Source organism: Ambystoma mexicanum, chromosome 6q (assembly GCF_040938575.1).
Source record: "Ambystoma mexicanum isolate Mex_15411 chromosome 6q, UKY_AmexF1_1, whole genome shotgun sequence".
In the NCBI taxonomy this organism is placed as follows: Eukaryota; Metazoa; Chordata; class Amphibia; order Caudata; family Ambystomatidae; genus Ambystoma; species Ambystoma mexicanum.
In genome coordinates, this window is record NC_090937.1 from 95,355,201 (window position 1) to 95,378,295 (window position 23,095).

The 23,095-nt window shown below is 48.6% G+C and overlaps 1 protein-coding gene across 2 annotated transcripts in view; it reads left to right on the forward strand.

Annotated features, from left to right (window-relative positions):
* Positions 1–10,190: 10,190 nt before the first annotated feature.
* Positions 10,191–23,095, forward strand: part of LOC138515804 (broad substrate specificity ATP-binding cassette transporter ABCG2-like) — a 961,595-nt gene continuing 948,690 nt past the window's right edge. For both annotated transcript variants that reach the window (XM_069630540.1, XM_069630541.1), the window contains exon 1: positions 10,191–10,407. In XM_069630540.1, coding sequence (XP_069486641.1) covers positions 10,199–10,407 — 209 coding nt within the window. In that variant the 5' untranslated portion in view covers positions 10,191–10,198. The remainder of the gene's footprint in view (positions 10,408–23,095) is intronic.

A 23,095-nucleotide genomic window follows, 5' to 3' on the forward strand; every position in this document is an offset into this window, starting at 1 on the left:
TCGGTTGCACGGCTTTCCTTCAGTTTTAATCTCAGATAGAGGGAGTCAATTTATTTCCCACTTCTGGCGGAGTTGTTGTCGCCTAGCCCAAATTGACATAAGGGTTTCGACCAGCCACCATCCCCAGACCGACGGGCAGACCGAGAGGACCAACCAAACCTTGGAACAGTATCTACGCTGCATTTACAACAATCAGAGGGCACTTGGAAAGACATTCTCTGGATTGCGGAGTATGCTTATAATAATTCAGTCCACGCCGGAACTGGAAAAACTCCGTTTTTTCTTTCATATGGAATCCACCCTCGCACCTCAAATCTTGACCCACCTCAGACTCTTGGAACACCCGCTGTAGATCATCTGCATTCGACAATCACTCAAGCCTTTAAAGAGGCCACATCTCACCTCAAGCAGGCCAAGGAGCAATACAAGAAGTGTGCGGATCTACATCGAAAGGAAGCTCCTCAATATCTTGTGGGAGATCAGGTCTGGCTATCCACCAAACATTTACCACTAAAAGGACCGCGTACTTTCAATCCACGATACCTGGGGCCTTACCCAATCACTGCCATAATCAATCCAGTGGCGGTTAAATTGGGCCTACCCGCCCATATGAAGATACATCCAGTTTTCCACGTCTCACTACTGAAACCCATGCAACCTGGAACCCGTTTGACAAAATCTCCAGACCCTATTCTTGTGGACGGAGAACTAGAATTCGAAATACAAGACATATTAGACTCCAAGATTTCCAAATCTAAATTATACTATCTGATTGACTGGAAAGGTTATGGCCCCCAGGAACGATCTTGGGAACCGTCGGAACATGTTCATGCACCCCGTCTGGTTAAGAAGTTTCATCGAACCTTTCCTGATAAACCAAAACCCCCGGAGAAGAGGGAGGGGCCTTGAGGGGGGGTGCTGTCATGACCACTGCTTTCAAGGAGTCAGGACCTACCCAACATCCTTGGGAGCAGGCTCATAACATGTCTTATCGGCACCAGCAAGTCCCAATAGGGACCTTTTGGACCTTGTCCTGGCACCGGTGGTGCCAGGCTCATAGTAAGGATCCGTCCCGGCACAGGAAGCGCCGGGCTCATATCAAGTGTAAAGGTGCTTGGGTGAACCTACCTGGAGCAGACCATGCTGCTTACTTACCAGCAAGATGAGGCTTTACTCTCTTCTGGCAGGGACTACTTTTCCTTCTGGGTGGGGCAGGCACCACTCCCTGGATCATTGCTGCTGGAACCCTTCTGGAAGCAGGAACTCTTTTACCTAGGCGAGGCTGCTGTGGAAGAAGACACCTAAGCACTCCTATGCTGCTGGAACCCTTCTGGAAGCAGGAACTCTTTTACCTAGGCGAGGCTGCTGTGGAAGAAGACACCTAAGCACTCCTATGGGCTATTTAAACCACACCCGATTGGTACCACATGCTTCGCGTTATTCTGCATCTGCAGCAGGACGCTCACCGTGTCAGCTCCAGCGAATCTTCAGCTCCGGACCCTGTAATTACGAAAATTACCTGCTGGGAACCAATCTTCAATCTTCAGCGGCTCCTGCAAAACAAAAGGCACAGGTTAGACAAAGGCAAAGTTAGCGCTTCGACTCACCCGATCCATCGGCAGCATCCAAGACGTTTTTCTGCATTTCTCGTTCGGCATCAGGCCTGCAAAGACAAAGAACATTGGTTAGTAACGCTTGGGTACAAAACTGCTTACCTGTGTTGCGCTTGCTTCAACCTTGCTCGCATTGCATTCCGGCACCTGTAGGGACAAAAGGGGACATTAAGGTGCATTCTACGGCCCCAAAGACAGCCTTCCTACTTACGTGCCTTCGAATTCATCATCTTCTTGTTACGCTCTCTGCCACGAATCGGGGAGAGCATCTCCTTTGGCATCGACAGCATCTGAAAAGTAAAAGACATAGACATTAGGGGAAAAGACATTTGAAGAGAGCAATCTAAAGAGAACTTTAATACTTACAAGTCACGCTCGTGCAGCAAACGGCGGCTTCGCTCTCAACTACCCTCTGCAATCAAGAGGCGGAACTCACATCCAGTGAAGTAACTGGATCCAGCGCCCCTGCACAAGACGCAGGATGGAGAGCTCAGCATTCACTTACTTAAGGTGAGCACAACAATCACCCGAGTACCACGGGAAGAGAGGGAGAGAGGGGCTAAGATCTTCTCCCAACCTTCCAGCCACTAATACCTTGATTTTCCACTTGCAGACACCTCACACTGCAGGTCAAGCTTTCGGTGAGGAAGGGGTCAAGTCCGGGAGCCAGACGAATCCTACGCCTAACGTTGAAGACGTTTTCACCGCCCAGTCAAGACCAGCGCCTCCGAGGGAACCAGGTGAGCGTTACATGAATATAGTAATCATAGAAGAAGGACATCAATGACTGACTGAACCCTGAAATATATATGAAAACAGTTATACGAAAGACAAGAATGACTTGATCCCACAGGCTGATGAGCTTAGTAGAGTATATTTTTTAAATTTCAGTTAGATTGGTGTGCTATCTTTATATGTTTGTAGAAGACATTTTAGGGTTCTTTCAACTATTTCTAATATTGGTAAATTCGAATGGAACATTACTTCTGCTCCTTCCTTTCCTTGAAACTCCTTTTCATTTGAATGACCTTTTAGTCCTCCCCTTCTCCATCATGTTTATATATACTTAGTGCGGTTTATAAGGCATTGTTATGCATACAAGCCAGTTGATGCACGTTTTTCATGTTACTCGTCATTCTGCCATTACATCAAATCTCCAGAGTCTTTCGTCTCTTTTTTTTAGGTTTTTAGGTTATTTTCCGAGCCATCTGACTTTGTGGAAGCAATAAGTAAGGCTTTTGTATACACAGTCTCTTCCTCATGCATTGGAATACATTCCCTACCAATGTACCTGATATGCATATATCTGTATCCTAAAAGTGCTCTGACATTGCTCAAGCTTTCAAGCCTTTACTTAGAACTGATACATTTCAGTGTTTTGCAGAAAGTGGCTGGGCAGGGACACCTGTTATGAAAAACTGTAACGGTGCACTCAAAACCAGGACTTCTCGTCAACCTACTCTGCATGTGGCAACAATTGAGCTGAAAGCCTCATCATCAAAGGACTAGAGACCCAGAGAGCCAATAAAGAGTCCTAAAATAAATAATCTCTCATTATGCTCCAAAACTCTCGAGTTACCTCCCAAGGTTACCAGGGGCCTCTATGAAAGATGGCGGAGGAGTAAAAAAAAGTGGTAACCATATTACTGCCACGTTTTTAGTGCACCACCAAATTTAGAGTTTGAAGACAGAACTCTGCAGAAACTGCCTGGTTTTGTGTGGGGAGCATTTTGTATGATAAGTGAAATGACCACCACCACTAAATACTGCATGTATTACCATGCCAACCCCAAATGAAGACCAATGGGTGTACAAAATGAGGAATAACTAAAGGGTCCACATGTCTCTAACTATGCAGACCATTCCTTTTACTGCAGACGGTAAAAGTAATTCTTTTGTGCAGTACTACCTGTGGTAATACAGCAAACTCGCTGTGCGCTTTCACTTTTGGGAAGAACTGAAAATGTGTTTTTTCCTAACCCTGCCAATACCCAGACTTAATGGCCACATGCAATCTTAAGCTCTAAGGGCCTCAATATAAATTGAGCGGTATTACGGCGCTAAATCCGCCGAGCGGAATTAGCGTTACCACCGGGACCTTCAACGCTATTAGCGCTGCATCACAATCTGGCATGAACGTGTGCACCACACCGGCAGTAACGCTTATATACTACCGCCCGGCAGTATTAGCGCTGAAACAAGGCACTCAGCCCGAAATCCCAGTGCTACTGCCGGCCCGCCAGCGCTAATAGCGCCGGTGGAAATAGTGTCATTGTCAGAACGGGAAACAGGGCAGCAGCCATCTTTAATAACGTAATCCAACCTGAATCACCCACTTCCTGCAGCCATCTGAACCTGAAAGTCACTGGCAACATGTCTGATGGACGGTGCCAGAAAACCGTTTCTGAAAGCCAAAATTTAGTAAGGGAGAGCTGGTGGTCCTCACAGATGAGGTTGTAGCCCACTGTGAGGAGCTGTATGCGAGCAGCCTGCACAAGACCTCAGGCCAGCGCAAAACTGCCATCTGGTTGGCAATAAGCCAGAAGGTAACTGTGGTAGGCAGTGTTCCTCATGACGCAGAGGACTGCCGTAAGAGGTGGGACAACCTAAGGGTCAGGGTGCAAGGACTCCTCTCCCAACACCGGCAGGAGGCCATGGCAACAGGAGGTGGTACTACCGAGCCCCTAGACCTGATAACATGGGAGAAGTGTAGTAGTGTCCACACAATGGAGGTGTAAGGATGAGGCAGGAAGGTAGGGATGGAGAAATCAAAAATTCCTTTATTCAGGTAAAAGGATGAAAGAAAAAAAACTAATAACAGGAGATTTATGTCAGTCTTCTTCTATATGGATGAGGTCTCCTCTTAGTCCTCGTAGGCCCAGAGAGTGTCTGGTGTAGCTCTCTCTCCGTCAGTCCGCCTGTTCTGAAACAGTGGGAAAAGAACACACACAATCCCTCGTCAGTTTCTTTCTTATATAGGGGTGAGAGAGCAGTCAACCAATCAGGAGCAGCGTTGTTACTACATCTATAAAAATCCCCTGAAGCCCCGCCCCCTTTTCCACTGATCGAGGTTTGCCACTCTGCCTCCACCCATGTCCTCCCCTCTTGGACCCGGTTGCTGTTCGGAAGACCCGCAGGTGAGTCCATCATGTAGCATGCGCGGGGAGCGGCTATCACTCCAGCCTCGTGATTGAGGTCTGTGTTGTCTGATTCAGGGACTTCGGTTATCCCCGAGGTGTTAGACAAGAGTGTTCCGCCGTGTGCGGCGTTCGTCTCCCACTCGGAATCAGGGTTGCCGGGTTCTGCCACATGGTTGGACCCTGAGCCGCGGACGCCGTTCCTCCGCAGTTCGCGGCTGTGTTTGCTGGGTTCTGTCACGTGGTTGGACCCCGAGCCGCAGATGCTGTTCCTTCGTGGCTGTGTGCGGGTCTCTGGCGGCCGCGTTCATAAGGTTCATGGCGGTCCTTAGGCTCACGGCGGTCCTTAGGCTCACGCAGTCCTCGGTTACCGTCAGGTGGTTCTTGGTCGACGGAGGTCTTCCATGTTCACAGGAGGGTATTGAGGGACTTGATGAAGTGGCAGTGGGTGCCAGTAGCCAGGAGGTGAGCCCCCGCCCCAATCCACACAGCCCTGACCATGCATACATGTCAGCCTAGCACAAAATGATGCAGTGGACAGGGAACCATGCCAGCAGACCCAGCAGCTGGGCCGGCCAATCAGGGGGAAGTGATGGGGTACCACATCTGCCGCACTCCACAGCAGCCTGGGGTAGGGCACCAAGTGCACCCCTGAGCGGTTCTGCAGTGGGAAGGTGTGTTGAGCAACCAATTCAAGTGCAATGTACCCCACACCCCTTCTGGTGCACCCTGTGCCAGCACGAATGTGGTGTGTGAGTGACCATGAAACCTCACAGTAGCTACACCAACATGTTGCGGGGCCAATTGGCCTGCCCCATGCTGGCATGGCAGACGAGACCCATGGAAGTACATGATCCCCTGCACCTACATAGGTGCAGCAAGCCAAACACAAACAAGACAGCCCACTGCTGCTAGCTGCACAGCAGCATCCATTAGAGCCCTGGCAGTGCCATAGACGAAGCCACAATACCCACTCCCAAAAGGCATGTGTCACCAGGAGAGGGATGTGGGCGCATGAAGACATTCAATAGTCCCATGTGCTGCTATTACTAAGGCTGTGCCTGTATATCAGCTCTTGCCATGAGAGCATGCCACAATATGCGCAACCCTGCTGGACCACATGCATGCGTGGGATACCCAGTCAGATGCCCCTGCATGAACATCCGCCTTCACCGCACACAGGCCAAAGGCCACCTGCTCATGGGTCACACACATAGCTGCGACCATTCCATCAATGCTGCGGCCAGATGCAATATCCCCTGAACAATCATGCCCATCTGGCCAAATGGGTGGGGTGTCACTCTGTAAAATAGCATATGTGAGTTGCATGCTAACTCACGTGAATGCACCATACTCAACAACATTTCATTCGTCCCATACAGGCACTCGGGCAGCTCCAGAAGAATCTGAGGAGGATGAGGAGGGCAGATCCATTGGGAACTTGCGCCTCCAGGCCCTCAAGGTCCAGCACCACCCCAGAAGGGTGGCCAGATGCAACACCAAACCACAAGTCCTGCCATGCCACACCTGGACCCAGCAAGGCCAAGCCTGCTGGTGGCAGTGCAGGACCTAGGCCACCTCCACACCCACTTCACCCACACAGCCATCTGCAGTGCGGACACCAAGGACACACCTGTTGGCAGGGGTTTCCGATGGCACCCATGAGGAATCCAGCCGAGTTCTACTGGGTGATGTATGGACACAGAGCCCTGAGAGCATTCCCACCGACAGCATGGCCAGACACCCGAGCCTGACATGGACACCCCTCATATGGCTCTCCGTGCTTCAGTCCTGACCCTCTGCAGAGCCCCCAACTGATTCACCACACACCACCAAGCCACTCTATCCTCCAGAGGCTGGATGATACGGAGAGACATGAAGTGGAGGCCATTGCACACACACACTCAATACACCTCCAGGCCAAATGGTACTGTATGCAGGTAGCCACCTGCAGGATCGTAAGGCCAATGGAGTGAAACCAGGCACAGGCAGCAAGTACTGCTGCACTGACGGTCTATGGCCAGGGAGTCAGGGAACTGACCGAGGGGATATCAGCATTTGCAGAGTCCATGCAACAGTGCCTTGAACTCAGTCTGCAGCACATCCACGGGCCATGGTCCATGCCCTCAAGTTCCGCCACACCCACTGAGGGTGTCACAGCCCAGCACACCAAGGCTTTGGTCTGAGTGTCATTTGGGCCTGAACTCCCTAGGGGCAGCCCTGAGGGAGAAGAGGCCACACAAGTGACAGTGACACACTTGTTGCCCACAGTGGGTGTGTTGGGGTGTTGGGGTGATGGTTGGGGGAAGGGGATGGGGGATAGTGTGTTCGGGGGGGTGGCGGAGGGGAGATAGTTGGTGCACTTTAATACAGTAAAATACATTAATCGATGCAAGGACATTCCTCATTTTGTCACAGTTGTGTTTATTCATTCATGTGAGTATCACACAGTGGTGCATTGCATGTGCCATGTGAATGTCTCAGAAGAAATTGTCAATCATTCCCTGGTGAGCCAGAGAGCCATCCCAGACGTCGTCTCTGGCAATGCGTGCAGACGCCTCTGCCACAGGTACTGCATCCTCATCCTCGGGGGGGTGGCATGTCCACATCTGGGGGTAGGGGGACATTCCTCTGGAGGCAGATATTTTGCAGCATGGCACACACTGGCAGATTTTTCCCACGTATTCTAATGTATAAATTAGGGCACCTACTGTATGGTCCAGGCAACAGAAATGGGCCTTCAGGGGGCCAAACCTATGCTCTATACCTCAATACACGCACAGTTCCTGCTGCGTGTGTGGTTATAGGAAAAATCCTGTGGTGCTTGTGGATCATGCACGGATGTCATGAGCCAGGGAAACTGCGTGTATTCAGAGTCACCTGCATGTAGAGAGGGACGGCCATGAGTCACAGTTTGTGTGGGGGTGGCCTTTCACGGCATCAGGGCAGTGGGCATCATGGCATGCATTTGGTGCTTCATTGTGTGGCATGTGTCTTTTCAATGTTTGTGCATGTTGTATCACTCACATCATGCATTGTATTTTCTTAACATGCACACTGTTCCCTTGCAGCTTATGTTACATCATGTATCTGTAGCTGCCATGTCAAGCTGACATGATGGCTGTCTTTTAACAGTCTATTGCTCTCGTGCATGTGGCCTGATGGGTTTACTATCGGCCCTCCATAGACTTCTGGGGGCAGCAGGTCTGCATTGCAGGCTAAGTGTACATGGATGCTTGGCTGTGCTACTGGCATAGTTAATGGTGTGTGATGTGACACTTTGTGTGACATTGATTTTGGATAATATATGTTGCATTGTGCTACCTGTAGTCAAGTGTGTCTTTGAAGTTGCTATTGTCAGTGTGCATCAGCGTATACATCCAGGTATGTATGACATGTGCATGTTCTGTGGGCTGTACTGTAACATTGGTGCAGGAGGTGGGCAGGTACAACTTGTACATTCACTTGTCATGACATGCTGTGTGGTATTTTGCGCATGTCCCCCATGTAGTCGGATGCATCGCAGTGCCTGTGTGCTGACAGTTTTACTCACCCACTATACACATCCGTTGTCCTCTGGCCTCTCCATGTATCCAGGCAGTGTACTGTTCCATAGGACCATGGCATCATGAGTGAAACCAGGGTAGCGGACACAACAGTGGGTGATGTACAGGTTGGGATCGCAGGTCACCTGCACCTTCAATGAGTGTTAGTGCTTCTTGTTGTGGTATACTGCTTTGTGAGCCTGGGGGTCCACCAACGCAACATGGGTACAGTCCAAGGATGCAATGACATTTGCCATTTGTGCAAATGCATTGAATCGTGCCTTCATGGCATGCACCTGTGCTATTGGGTGGGGTGTGGGGCAGATTGGTAGATGAGGTAGCCGATACCTGGTAGCAAGTGATAGTGGGTGGGAATGGCATGACCAAAGGGGCCCCAAAAGCTCCTACCTCTGCAATACAATACTCCACCAGATTAAGGTGCAGTTTGGATGGGCACTTGTGGTGGATGGATCATGCAACACATTACTACTCAGTCGTCAGTTGGGAAAGTTTCCTGAACAAGCCAAGTAGGGGTTTTGGCTCGGGTCAACAGCAAGAACTCCAGTGGCACAACAATGAAGTACCTAATGTGTTGCATGTTGCGGTTGTTATATGTGCCTACGCTATTATGCTGCTCTGGCATGAGCTATGTCTATTGTGGCTCCTAGTCTTTTAGTTGGGGGTGCTGTGTTTGTTCCTTGCGATGGTCTCAACAGAGAGTGTCCTACCTTAGGAGTGCCTGGTGGAGTTAGACTTGCTTCACATCCCAAGATGGCTACCAAGAGGAGAGTAGTTGAACAGCTTGCTGTCGCAAAGCCTATTCTTGACATGAAGAAAAGTCTGTTTATCCCTTACTCTGCATTAGAGATTGTCGCTCACTGCTCACATTGCAATAATTATGTATGGAGTTAAAAGTTATTTTTAATTTAACCGAAAATTAAGAAGACCGATTTAGAAAGACCACTCTGAGAACGCCCAGAGCGAACTTTGTAAATCTTAACTGTCACGCCCCTACTGCACACAAGTGCACACAGACGCTGGCAGGCTGGCCAGGCCGGGCTGGGGTAGACGGGTGTGAGGTAAGTGTTTGTTTGCATGCATATGTGTATGTTGTTGGGTAGTGTTTGTAGTGGGGAGAGGGCTGGGGAAAAGGTGTGTCTGCGTGTGTGTTTGTGTGTATTTGTATGTGAGGTGGGGGCTGGGCAGATTGTGTGTGTGTATTTGTATGTGAGGCAGGGTTTGGGCATGGGAGCGTGGGATTAAAGGGGAGTTCAGGGGTGAAACTCACGGATTTCAAAGGGCAGGCGGGCGAGTGCAGGAGGGGGCAGTGTTGTATTTTGAATTTTAAAGGCTGTCCAAATCGGCCGAAAAACAAAGGTATTGTTTGTGTGCGGCCTTTAATATCCAAGATTATCACCCGGCAATGGGTGAACAACCAGTCGGGTTCCTCGGAACACATGCCGAATCTACTGATACAAACCCATCTTACAAGCCACCTGCTGGCTGCTTTCCCCACCCACAACAGCATTTTCCCCCTTCCCTCCCTTGCCTACATATCCTCCCGTGACTCGCACCCCCAGCCTCGCTTACCTGCTTCCTCCTGCAGCAACAGGGCCTGCCAGATCCATGGCAGCCATCTTAGTGAAGTATTTTAATTCAATGAATGGGACGCCGTAAGGCATCTCATTAATTTAATCAAACTACAATGCTCCCAGCACCCCAGGTTACATAAGTGGCATCCCAGAGTGATAATAGCATTAAAACCCTCTCCGACCTACCGAATCGGTTATTGATGCTTAATTATCACATAGAACCAATAATCCAGGTTCTCCTTTTGACTTCAGGAAACGTTTAACCCATTGTTTTCTATCTTTGTTATCTCCAGGAATCCTGCACATTAAAGATGTCCAACGTCCCAGATCATGTTATGATCCCCATGTCGGAACCAACTGAAAGTGGCTTTCACACTAAGAAAGCGTCTGCTTCTAGCATAAAGAAAATGAGTGGCGGAAGCACACTCAGCTTTAACAACATCTGTTACAAAGTGAAACTGAAGACTGGCTTTATGTGCTGCCCAAAAACTGTTGACAAGAATATTTTGGTGGATGTCAGGTATGTATTGCATGCCTATTTATTACCTGAACTGCGTTCTAATGAGTCCTGGGGGGAAGAAACAAAACGTTTGAGTATCGAGAAGTAGGAGTGCGCCACACATAAATCCCTTGTTATAAGCTTCAAGGTAACTGAAAAAACCTGAGGTAACGGAATTAATTACCTGCAGTTTTTTCAGTCTTCCTGATTACGAATTGCAAATAGTCAATCGGCCTCATTATGTCTGTAGCGGTAAGGCAACAACGGCGCCGTTGTTACCATGCCGCCACATTACAAGGACTGCTCGCGAGTGCCGCTCTGCACGCCTTGTCAGATCAGGCGTGCAGAGCGGCCCCAGCGAGCAGAACAGGATGGTAGCAACGGTACTGTTATAAATGGTACCGCTGCTACCATCCTCCCCATTCCCATTGAGCCCTATGGGGGCTCAAATGGGAATGGGGATGTACCGGCTCCGGGTCCTGCGAAAGGGAAATTACTGGGCCCTCCAAGGTCAGAATGGCCCGGTAATTACCCTTTCGCTGGACTCGGATCAGGACCCGAGTTTGGGGGTAGCCATGCCCTTAGTAAGGGCATGGCTACCTCCAACCTCGTAATGAGGCCCAATGGGCCTCATTACGAGTATGGCGGTAAGTGGTAAAATTGGAGGTAGCTGACTTAGTCCAATTTTCCCACTAAAGCCAAACTATGCGTTTTGGCTTTGAGTGGAAGATTTACCTCCAGCAAAACACTGGAGATAAATTTTGCCACTTAACGCGAAAAAATCAGCACAATTGGAAGAATTCTGCAAATAAAGCCCCATTGGGTCCAATGGACACTGCTATCACCACTTGTATTCAGGCGGAAATTCCACCTGACCAAGTGGTGGTAACTGTAAATCCAGTTGGTGGTATTTCAGAGGGTTAACCTCTGAACTCTTAATGAGGCCCATGTGTGAAGGTTGTTACCTCGAACAAATCAAGAAGTTAACAGCAATTACCTCCAGAAGTAATTTCTCCTTTTCCCAGGAAAGTTGTATCACCCTCCAGAATGGGGACCAACCACAACTCATAATCAGGTGGTCTTACCAGTTCTGGGAACTATAATTCCATAGTAGCACTGCTAATATCTAACATTAAATAAATAATAAAAAACGGAAACCACGTCTTTAAATCAACAAATTCATAATGTTATAAGAAAGCCCAACATTAGTGCAAAGCCGCATTACAAATGCATCAGTGAATGAGCAGCATGTAGCCGAACAGGTGAGAGTTGAAGGAGGGTGAGCAGAGTCTCACAGAGGAACACGAGGAATCATGCCAGTTGAACGTCATCTCACACTTTTGCAGGATGAAAACTAAAAAAAGAAGGTGTACAGACTAGTGCATAGTGACCTGCACTGTTCTTACCATCCACAAAAGAATTGAGGGCTTGATTGACGAAGATTTACATTGGAGCACTTGAGAAGATGCCAATGTGCATCTCAGATTTGCACTTGTTTCCTTCACAAAGCATAACACTGGATCCAATCTGGAGATGCCAGGAACACCTCTGAAATGCCTGTATGTAAATGTGATTCTCAAATGTTTGATCAAGGCATCGCCTGATTTGCTTTTGTGCATCCGGAACTATGTTTTAACAAATCATCAAACCAATAGTTTTGGCGTTTACTGCTGTTCTTTGCTTTTTACATTTCTAGGTACCAGGGTGCAAGGAGGAGAGTGCAAAGTTTTCAAAGGAGGATGCGATAAGGGCCGCGCGCGTGTGTAGGAGAGAATGAGAAGGAAGGAGAATAGAGTAAGGGAGGAAATGATGGCGGGCGATGCCATCGATGATGAGCAAGAGGAAATATGAGTGAGAAAGTTTGAGAGTGAGAGGGTAAGAAATAAAGTGAGAATGTGAGAGAAAGGATGAGCGAGGGTAGAGTGGGAGTGGGGTGGGTGGGTTGTAGAGAGAGAGTAGGGTTGGTTGGGGGTAGAGAGAGTGGGGGTAGGGTGGTGGGCGAAGAGACATTGCGGGAGGTTGAGTGGGGGTAGAGAGAGGGGGTAGGGTCGGTGGGTGGAGGTAGTGTCAGTTGTGTGGCTGAGTGGGTGGGCTTAGAGAGGGATGGGTGGGTGGGGATGGTAGTTGGTTGGGGCAAAAAACATGGAGAAAGGCAGCCTCGGGCAGACCTTTTTGATAACTTGTTTAATTTTATTAACTTGTGAAAATCAATTTGGGACTCCATTTCCCAGTTCACTCGGAGCAGCTTTTGGCCCCTAACTAAGTGCCAGTTTTTACCCATTTCCGTCCGGGTCGTGGGGGAGTGGCATTATACGCTGTGCAGTTCTGGCCACCTCCTTCTTCGCCCTCGCTCTCAGAGATGTGCACAGATGTATTAAGACCCTCATAGGTATTTCACTCTTATTTCTTTTGTGGTGTGCTTCTTCTGAGTAGTTTGATGGGTTGTACCGTCCAGCCAATTCCTTCCCCGGGACAAACTCTTCCATCTGTATTCCAGGCTTACAGTTTGATTCTCAACATGTTAACTAATACACAAACATGGGATGCCAACTCCATTACATTGATAGACAAAATGCGTAAAAATCTTCTTGATTCAATCGTACGGCAAATGTCCATTATGAGACGGGCTAACGAACAGAGGTTCCATCTCGCTACCTATCTTTAGAAAAATCCGACCTAGTATGCAATATGAGCATCAAGGTCCCATGCTTCGAAGAGCCTCTTGACTCTGCTCCTTCTGTCTCTAAGGGCACTTAAAACATTGTCAACATTGCTCCCAGTACCAGCAATCCATTCATTTCTCAACAGCTCACTGTTCCTAGCATAATCTCTCAATTTCATGAGGTTAGTCTTGATTTTTATCTGAACAGTAATTTTGCTGTTGATGTGGATACATGTGCTTTGAAACCTTCATTTTTGAATACCTTACTGTCGCAAGACTTCTCGCCCTTGGCTAATGCCTCCATTCCCGATAGCATTGCATCCCCACTCCCTGACCGGTGGGTAGAATCATCCCAGCTGTTTCAAATAAGGACATACTTAATCCTTTTATTACTTCAGACTTTCGGACATGCTCTCCTATTGTGGACCACTCACCACAAGGCACTGGGCCTCATTACGAGGAAGGCGGCCACGGAATGAACAATGCCGGTAAGGGACCGCACCGTTCATTCCGGGCCGCCTAATTACAAAGTCTGCAGCAGGTCCCGCTGAGGACGTCTGGTCAGACCAGGCGTCCTTAACGGGACCCGCTAGCAGACCAGGATGCTAACAACGTTGTTAGCATCCTTCCCATTCCCATTGAGCCCTATGGAGGCTCAATGGGAATGGGGATGTATCCGGACCGGCTCCTGGGAAAGGGCATTACCGGGCCCTCCAAGGTCGGAATGGCCCGGTAAGTCCCTATTCATGGAACCGGGACCCGGTACCCAGTTTGGGGGTAGCCATGCCGCTCCAAACCCGTAATGAGGCCCACTGTCTCGCTTCTTAATATAGCATTACTGAACACATGCTTATTGGTGCAGCATGCAGCTCAGATTACTGATTACTTGTTGGAAACTAATATCTACATATTGGCAATTACAGAAACCTGGCTGCATGATACAGCAGCTCATTGTTCTGACTTGAGTGTCGTGTAGACCGTTGAGACCTCTATGGTGAAACCATAATAGAATAATGGTCTGGTTTCACCAGACATGCAGAGCGGGTCCTGCGAGGGGAGGAGGGAGCAAACAACGGACCGCTCGTAATCGGCCCTTTGTTTGCTCCCTCGCCCATTCCCATTCAGCCCTATGGGGGCTAAAATGGGAATGGGGAAGGTCCGGGTCCAGAATTCCAGAAGGAGGAATTACGGGGCCCTCCGAACTCGAAATGGCCCGGTAATTCCTCATTCAGCCAACAGCGGCATGGCTACCGCCGAGGTCGTAATGAGGCCCTATGTCATTTGTGCCAGAAAGCACAAAAGGGCGTGTGAACGTGCCTGGATAAAGAATCCATGTTCACCCACAGTATCAATCTTTACTGAGTTTGGCTTGGGCTATACACGCGCTATTAACTTGGCTAAATACTCTAATTACAACATCAGAATTAGCAATGCTAGATGAATTCCAAAGAACTTTTCAACATACTAAAGGAATTATAAGGTAAAACTCATCAGACCCGCAAGGTTGAGACGAGTTATTTATGGTGCCAGATCATCCAAGACAAATTTATTATTGAAGTCTCTAAACATCAGCAGCCAATTAAATCGCGTAAGTTTATTATGAACGATAACATTTTGTTAATAGTTATATCCTCTTCCTCTACTTGCTTCAACACTGTTGTTGATCTGACAGAGTTCGTCTTTAGGCAGATCACAGAAGATGAAGCTTTAACATTTGTCAAAAGCATGAAACCAACGTCCTGTATGGGGGATATTTGTCCACCTCATCTCTAATCTATTCTATTCTATTTGGTTATTTGTATAGCGCCACACACCCAAGGGCATCATGGTGCTTACAAGACTCTTAAACAAAAAACATGAAGACGGAAAGAAATACAAAGATAGACAATTAGTCATCAAGCAGTCACTTGATATTTTGATACCATGGATCACCAAGATTACTAATGCCTCGGCGGGGCGTGGCCAGCGCGCATGGAGTGAGGTCGATCTCTGGGAGAGCTCCTGCCCATGATCCTGAAGCACTCGACATTGCGGCATTAAAACCGCAGATGCCAAACTGAAAAAGACACTGAGGCATTGAGAAACCCTTTTTGGCACCCTCGATCACGCAGGCGGAAATAAACAGCATCAGCATCACAACAAACGGAGCGCCTGCCGTGACCCCCCTGTTGCATCCAAAATGGCGGCCGCTCCGTGCGGTCTGTAACACGGAGGCGCTTTTCGGATACAGGGGACCTCCCGAGAGCCACGGAGGAGACTCGCCTTCGATGCCGGGGCAGAGTGCATTCCCGCCAGGCTCCGTTGGCCTTAGACTGTAACCAGAGGTGGGGACCCTGACACTGCTCTGGTGCGCCAAGGGACTACTACAGGACCCTGAAGACCCCGGACAGAGTGACCGAGCAGAGCAGACAAAGCCACACTCCGCTAACCTTACCGGATTGCCCAGGAGTGACACCGTGGGCAAACTGCAAACTGCAAACTCAGGAAATAGAACTGGGACCCCGGAGACCGCCCGTGCTTCCCCAGCACGCACCTTGCCGGAAAGCAGCCCGTACACCGCAAAGGCAGACCAGGATGCGCGGCCCACACGGAGCCGCCACGGGCCTGTGAAGCGGCCAGCCCCTGCAGCCCAGCCTGCGGACTCCCCAGAAATCACTTGCCGCCACCACCAAGTAAGTGCCGACCCCCTACACTACCGCTCACCGCCCTACTTCACCACCCAGAGAACAGTTGCGGCTACCCGCTTGAAAGACCCACAGTTGCGGCACTCGAATTCAGGGCCTGGGTGGATCACTATTTCGTCACTGGCGAGGAACGGAGGTACCGATGCCCTAACAGGTAGACAAGCAGATGAAATGACGGACTAGCCAGATACCCAAACCAGCAGCTGTGCACCCCCTAAATATAGGCTGCCCACAAGAGATCGAAGAGAAATCGAGAGGCCCACAAACCCAAGCAAGGACCCCACTACATTCAACTGGGACCCAAGGGGAGATGTTGCCCCCTAAGAATAGACCCACATCAGTAACAATGGACTCTTTCACCACCGTCCGTCCAAAAACAACAGCCACCACATGAAGCCATAACCACAGATGAGCCACAGCCCCCGTGGGTGACCCCCGAGACACCCGGATCCTAGAAGCAATTGCGGCATTGAGAACATCCATTGAAGATAAGATTGGCGAAATAAAATCGGACATACAATTGATGAGACAAGATGCCCGCAACCTAACAGAAGGAATGACCAACACGGAAGCCTCAATACATGAAACCGCGGGGACCACACAAGAGCGGGTGGCGAAAGTCAAAGAACTAGAATCAACAGTGGCACGATTAGAAGCCCGCTCTGAAGATGCGGAGGGCAGAGCCCGACGAAATAACGTCCGGATACTCGGAATTCCGGAAGACATGGAGGGCCCAGACCCCACCGAATTCATCGAGTCACTTCTGCTACACGAAATTGGTGCCGGGAAACTCACCCAAGGGTTTTCCGTTGAGCGAGCCCACAGAGCCCTCCAAAAGTGACCACCACCTGGTTCATACCCGCGACCAATAATCGCAAAGATTTTGAACTTCAGAGACCGGGAGACAATACTGAGGTTTTCGAGGGAAGGTGATGAGATCAAAAGGAACGAAGCGTCTATAGTCATATATCCCGACTACACTCCCATGGTGCAACGAGCAAGAAACTCCTTCATACCGGTCAAGGCCAGACTACGAAAACGTAACCTTAAGTATATGCTAATATACCCAGCAAGGCTTAAAGTACTCCATAAGGGTAAAGCTATCTTCCTTGAGACCCCAGCTGCGGCAAACCTATGGCTCGAGCATAATAACCTGGCGGACAACACTGAGGAAACCCTGAAAGGCAACAAACGCTGAATTGAAGGCCGGATCTGTATGTACAAATGAACGTTGTCACAAGTAAGATGTTCCTCTCTAAATGAACCTTAAGACCGCATCAAGCAGATATCACAATTGGGCAGGCACTCGGAACCCCAAGTACACGATCACCGATGACCCGCCCCACACGAAACAGTGCAGGCAAGAAGCCTACACACCGGCTGGGCCGAAAGACCTGGAAAGGCCTGAAAGGTTCGGGAACCCCCGAGCCTTGTATGTTCAAAACAACTGCTGGGGGCAGTTCCTTGTTGTTCCCCTTGGTCAACCCATTCCACGGAATGGCTGTTCGAAAAGTTAATAAGTCTCCAAGTGAAAAATTGCATCCGGAAGGCAGTTGGGTGGAAATAGAAGACTGGACAGGTCAGAACCTCCAATTTAGAGAGGCCCCTGGGGCCCCTAACATGGTCATAAACACTCCTTGGAGCAGAGGGCGACCCCTGAAGTTCATGCGATACCAAGTAGGCCATGCACATTAGGGTAATGACTTGGAATGTAAGAGGCCTGGGCACTTACCTCCGTAGGAATAGAGTTAAATCCTATCTACATAGGAAGATAGTGGACATAGCCCTACTGCAGGAGACTCACTGTAATGTCGAAGCCGAAGCAAAGATTAAGGAGCACTGGGGGGGGACAAGGCTTTGGAGCCCCCTACTCGAAATATGCCAGAAGGGTCTACATCTGGATCAACCCTCAAGTACCATTCCGCCTGAACAAGATGGAAAAAGACCCAGAAGGCAGGTACCTAATATGGGGAACTCTCAAACAGAGGGAATTGTGCATGGTGAATTCATACTTCCCTAACAACAATATCCCAGCCCATATAAAAGTGCTATGTACCAAGATGCTACAATTTTGGGACGGCCTCTTCCTGTGGCGAGGCGATTTTAATTGTGTTCACAATCCAGAATCCGACAGGTCCTGGCCTCCAACAAAAGGCCCTTCCGCTGCCACCTCGTCCCTGATCACTATTGTCAGAGAACTGGACTTAATAGACGCATGGCGGGAACTACACCCAGATGAAAGGAGCTATTCATACTACTCATCCCCTCACAATCTTCATACGAGGCTTGATTATTTTTTCATAAGCAAGGAACACCTGCCACAGGTACAAGACACGCAATACCTAGGGAGAACTATCTCTGACCACTCTCCACTAATATTAGACTGGTGCCACGATAACCCCAGACCCCCTATCCCCATGTGGAGGATGTCCGCAGAGGCCTTGAGAGACCCGATCTTCAGGGAAGAACTGCAAGAGTCCATTGAGAACTACATAACTGAAAACTCTGGCAGTTTTGAACATGCCTGCACGCTATGGGACGCCTTAAAGGTAGTAACACGAGGAGAAGCTATTGCAAAAGCTGGGGGTATCAGAAACACACTACGGGGAGAAATAGACCAAAAGGAACGGGAGATCCTACGACTAGTAAGTGCTCCGGTAGAAACCCTGATGAGAGAAGTAGATCGCAGGGCTCTTAGAGAGGAATGCTCTGAGGCATGGAACAGATTAGCCAAATTTGATTTTATCACCAGAACGAACAAAACTCGCGCTGAAGCCGATAAACCAGGTCGGCTGCTTGCCTGGCTCTGCAAAAGAGAACACCCCAGGCAGATAACTACCACACTACATGATGAACTAGGTATGAAACACGGAACCCAACAGAGTATCAATGACATATTTAGGAGCTTCTACACAAAACTGTATTCCCACACAGACATGGTCCCACAGGAACAAATATTAGACACACTACAGGAAATAGAGCTGCCTAAATTATCCCTTATTCAAGCCGAAACCTTAGACTCTGACATCACACCAGAAGATATAACAGAAGCTATTAGATCCCTAGCCACGAGCAAAGCCCTGGGATGCGACGGACTCCCCCCTGAATTCTATAAAGCATATGAATCCTCACTGACGCCCCTATTACACCAAGTTTTCTTAGAGACCTACGAAACAGGCATCCTACCCGACAGCATGAGGGAAACCATAGTAATTCCAATGCTCAAGCCCAATAAACCCCCTGATAAGTGTGACTCCTACCGCCCGCTCGCAGTGCTAAATTATGACGTCAAAATACTAACAACAATCCTAGCAAAACGGCTGTCCAAGGAGATAGGCGACATAGTGCACTCGGACCAGAATGGTTTTATACCTGGTTGTAACACGTCTCTAAATTTGCGCAGGCTTCAGCATATCATAGCCCAAACTAACACGAGCAATGAGCGGCTCGCTCTACTGTCCTTGGACGCCATTAAGGCATTTGACTCTATATATTGGGAGTGGCTGGTAGCGGTTCTGGAGGGATTTGGAGTCAGCCAGAGATTGTCAGATGGGTCAAGATCCTTTATAATAAACCGAGAGCAAGACTGAAGTCAGGGAAGTATGTGTCGGAAGCTTGGGACATTCAAAGGGGTACTAGGCAAGGCTGCCCACTCTCCCCTATGCTTTATGTTTTGGGATTAGAACCCATCGCAATCTTAGACAACAGTTTTTCGATGCAGGGATAAGGCTAGGTGGAATTGACCACATTGTCTCATTATATGCTGACGATGTAGTGATATATGTCAACAACCCACACCTCAATGTACCAACAATATTAGATGTCCTCGACAATTACGCCAAGGTTTCTGGCATCCAATTTAGCAAAACTAAATCCTGCTTGTTCCCCCTAGCAGGCCTGAGGAACAGGAGCGCTGAAGAGCTCCCTCCGGTGGGCGTAAAATGGCAAACCACTTCCTTCCGATACCTCGGAATCCTGATAATACACACCCCAAAGATGAAGCATGAACATAACACGAAAGTAGCTGTACCCACATTACGTAAATCCATAAGATTTTGGACGAAATTACCACTATCTATGCTAGGTAGGGCCTCGATAGTTAAGATGATTATCCTTCCTAGATTCCTGTACGGGTTCCTAAATGTGCACTTTTACATTGCAAAACCTTTTTTCCAACTCCTTGACACTATAATCAAAGAATTCCTGTGGGGAAGTGGCAGACAAAGGGTGGCCTTGTCCACCTTAACCTTACCATACAAACAGGGTGGGGTACAGCTGCCCAGTCTGGAAAAGTACTACCTTGCAGCCCAACTGAGTCATGTGTCCAAGTGGTTGGCAGATGAACTCGCCTCTGAAACCCCTCTGCTGCAGGCCTCGATTTCCCCAATTCGACTGAAGGAGCTAATCTGGGCCCCCAGAATTTGATACGCAGAATACCATTTCTGGCAACCCTCGGTAGAAAAATATGGCACAGAGCCACTACAGTCTTGCGCTTGAAGCAATCATACTCCCAAGAAATGCCATTAATTTCAGGGCTTGGTAAATCCGACACGAGCCTATATAACATTAGGCTTTGGGAAAAAAAGGGGTGTACACATGGAGTGATCTACATGCCGACGGTGTATTTAGGGAATTCGCACAAAATGGACCACCTGGCCGGAAGAACCGGAGGCAGATCCCTTCTTGACACTGATGTATAGCTTGAGCGAAGGGGGGAGGGCAGTATCTCAAATTTACAGCCTCCTCATTGACAACCCCAACTCTCGTAGCTCTGCACTGAACACCTACTGGGAAGCAGACACGGGACAAGAGATATCAGAAAAAGAATGGGACGGAGCACTGTCGTTCCCCAAAGAGGTCTCCAGGAACCAGAGTTTTCGACTAATACAGTTAAATGTACTTTACCGTACTTACTTAACGCCAAGCAGAATAGCAAAATTCAACAAATCCACACAGACACAGTGCACTTGGTGCAGAGTTGATGGGGCAGACATGATCCACATGCTATGGAACTGCATCAAGGTACAGAACCTCTGGTCAGGAGTGAAGCGTACCTGCGAAGAAGCGGAAGTAACTAGGTTCAAATGGACTGCAGCTGAATGCCTACTAGGCATTTATCCTAGGCTGGCCAAACTCAAATATGCTGTCAGACTGATGAACTTACTGTGCATAACGGCCAGGGGAACTATCGCCATGGCCTGGAAAAAGCCTGCAGGTCCTAACTATAAAGTATGGCGCAAAGAATTCGAAAGATGGGCGAACGCTGAAACAAGAGCCTGGGAGGACAGCGTCACCAGATCCAAGGAAGACTCGAGCATGGCCCTAGCAGCTTGGAAGGACACCATGTCCAGGTTGTCCCGCTCCTCAGATGATAAACCTCCCTGAAGGATTCACCCCGCTGACCACTCGACCCACATGGTCAGCTAAGAAGTCGTCACCCAGACCTCAGCGGCCCCAGCAGGATGCCAGAGAAGAACTCACCCACCCCCGCCAGCCGCCCTACCACCTGTCATTTCCGGAAACTTGATGACTGTTACCCCCCCCCCCCTCACTAAGGAGACAGTTAATGTTAATTTGTTGTTTATATGTTGTTGTTTGTTTAAGAAGGCTCAACTTTTGCATAAGAGTCGGATATTCTGAGTAAAGATTCCGGCCAATATATTGTATGATGATGAAAAACTTTAAATTCCAATAAACAAATTTTAAAATAAATCACTAATGCCTATTTCAGGGACCAATGTGTGCCATCTTCCTTGAAGCAAGCCTGGATCACCCTTCTCTTAAAGAAAAACAATCTGGATCCGGCCATGGCCAGCAACTATCACCCGATCACAAATGTGCCCTTTCTTCAGAATAACATGCTTGGCAATCGTCAATTGGTTTTTAGGCGTATGCACGCCACCAAAACTGCCCTCTTGGATTTAATATCCAATTTCACCAGCATCATTAAGAGGGGACATTCCATTCAACGCTGCTTATGCTGCTTGAACTATCAGCAGCGTTTGATTTTGTGGACCACGAAATTCTGACCAGCAGGCTTGTGGAAATTGTGGAATGCTCAAAGAGTGCTGCTGATTGGATAAAACACGTCCTCGCCCCTGCTCTTCATGGGTGGCAGCAGAGAATTATCAAGCACGTCCCTGCTCTATAAACTATGGGGTACCGCAAGGATCATGCCTCTTGCCTACGCTGTTCAACATTTACACCAGACATTTGTTTGAGCTTTTGGACGGTCTTGGCATACGGTACATAAACTATGCTGATGACACGCACGCAGAATCTTCTAGAACTGTCGGGCAGCTACATACAAGACTCACAGGCCATACATAAAATCTACTCAGTGATTCAATCGTAAAAAAGCCTTTAACGCCTTGTCCCTCAATGACAATGAAATGGAGCTCCTTATTGTCGGGTCAGGACCAACACTGAAAAAATAGACTCGCAATATAGTCACTTTTCTATCACAGGCTGTATAATTCCTGTGGCTAAGCAGGTAAAGACCTTGGGAGTCTATCTGGACTCAGATTCGTTGATGAAGTCTCATGTCTCCCAGGTTCAGTCATCTTGTTCATATGTGACGCGGTTGCTTTATCAAATCAAGCCCATTCTCCTTGGAAAACAGATCCCTTCTTGCTACAGCCTTCATTAACTCATGATTAGACTATTGAAATAGTCTGCTACTGGGAACTACTCGGTATTGAGGGCAGTCTGTGGTCTTGCCAAGCAGGACCACGTTATATCGGCCAGATGCTCCCTGCATTGGCTGCCGGTTGAACATAGAATTACCCACAAGCTTCTCTCATTGACTTACAAATGTCTCTCCGGCAAGGCTCCTCAACACCTAAGGGATTGTCTGGAAGCCATGCAAGCTATTAGGCTTTTGCGTTCCAACAATTATAGAAAGCTAATGCAGCCATGTTTTAAGATATGGAATGTTCTTACACTATCCTTGCAGATGTTGCCTGGGCGTCCTTCAAAAGAGCAATCAAAACACACTTTTTTAACATAGCAGTGGGCTAACCTCCCTGCTCTTTCTCTACACATGCTCTGGATTATATTTTTGTGTGTTGGTCTGTCCCTGTTGTATGTTGCACCCCGAGGCCCAAGGGAGTGCAGCACTATAGAAGCAAAAATAACTGCACTGGTTACCTGGCTTCCCTCTGATCTTGGGCCCAGGTCCCCTTCCCACCAGTTGCACACCTGCTCTGCCCCCCTGTCAACCCTTGCACTCAGGGACTGTTTTGGTATCCCTGCAGCCCCCTTCCAGTACTTGACACCTGATGTCTGCACTTACCCTTTCACTTGCCACCAGCTGGCCGGACTTTTATTTATTGTCTGTTATTTATTTTATTGTCTATTTTAT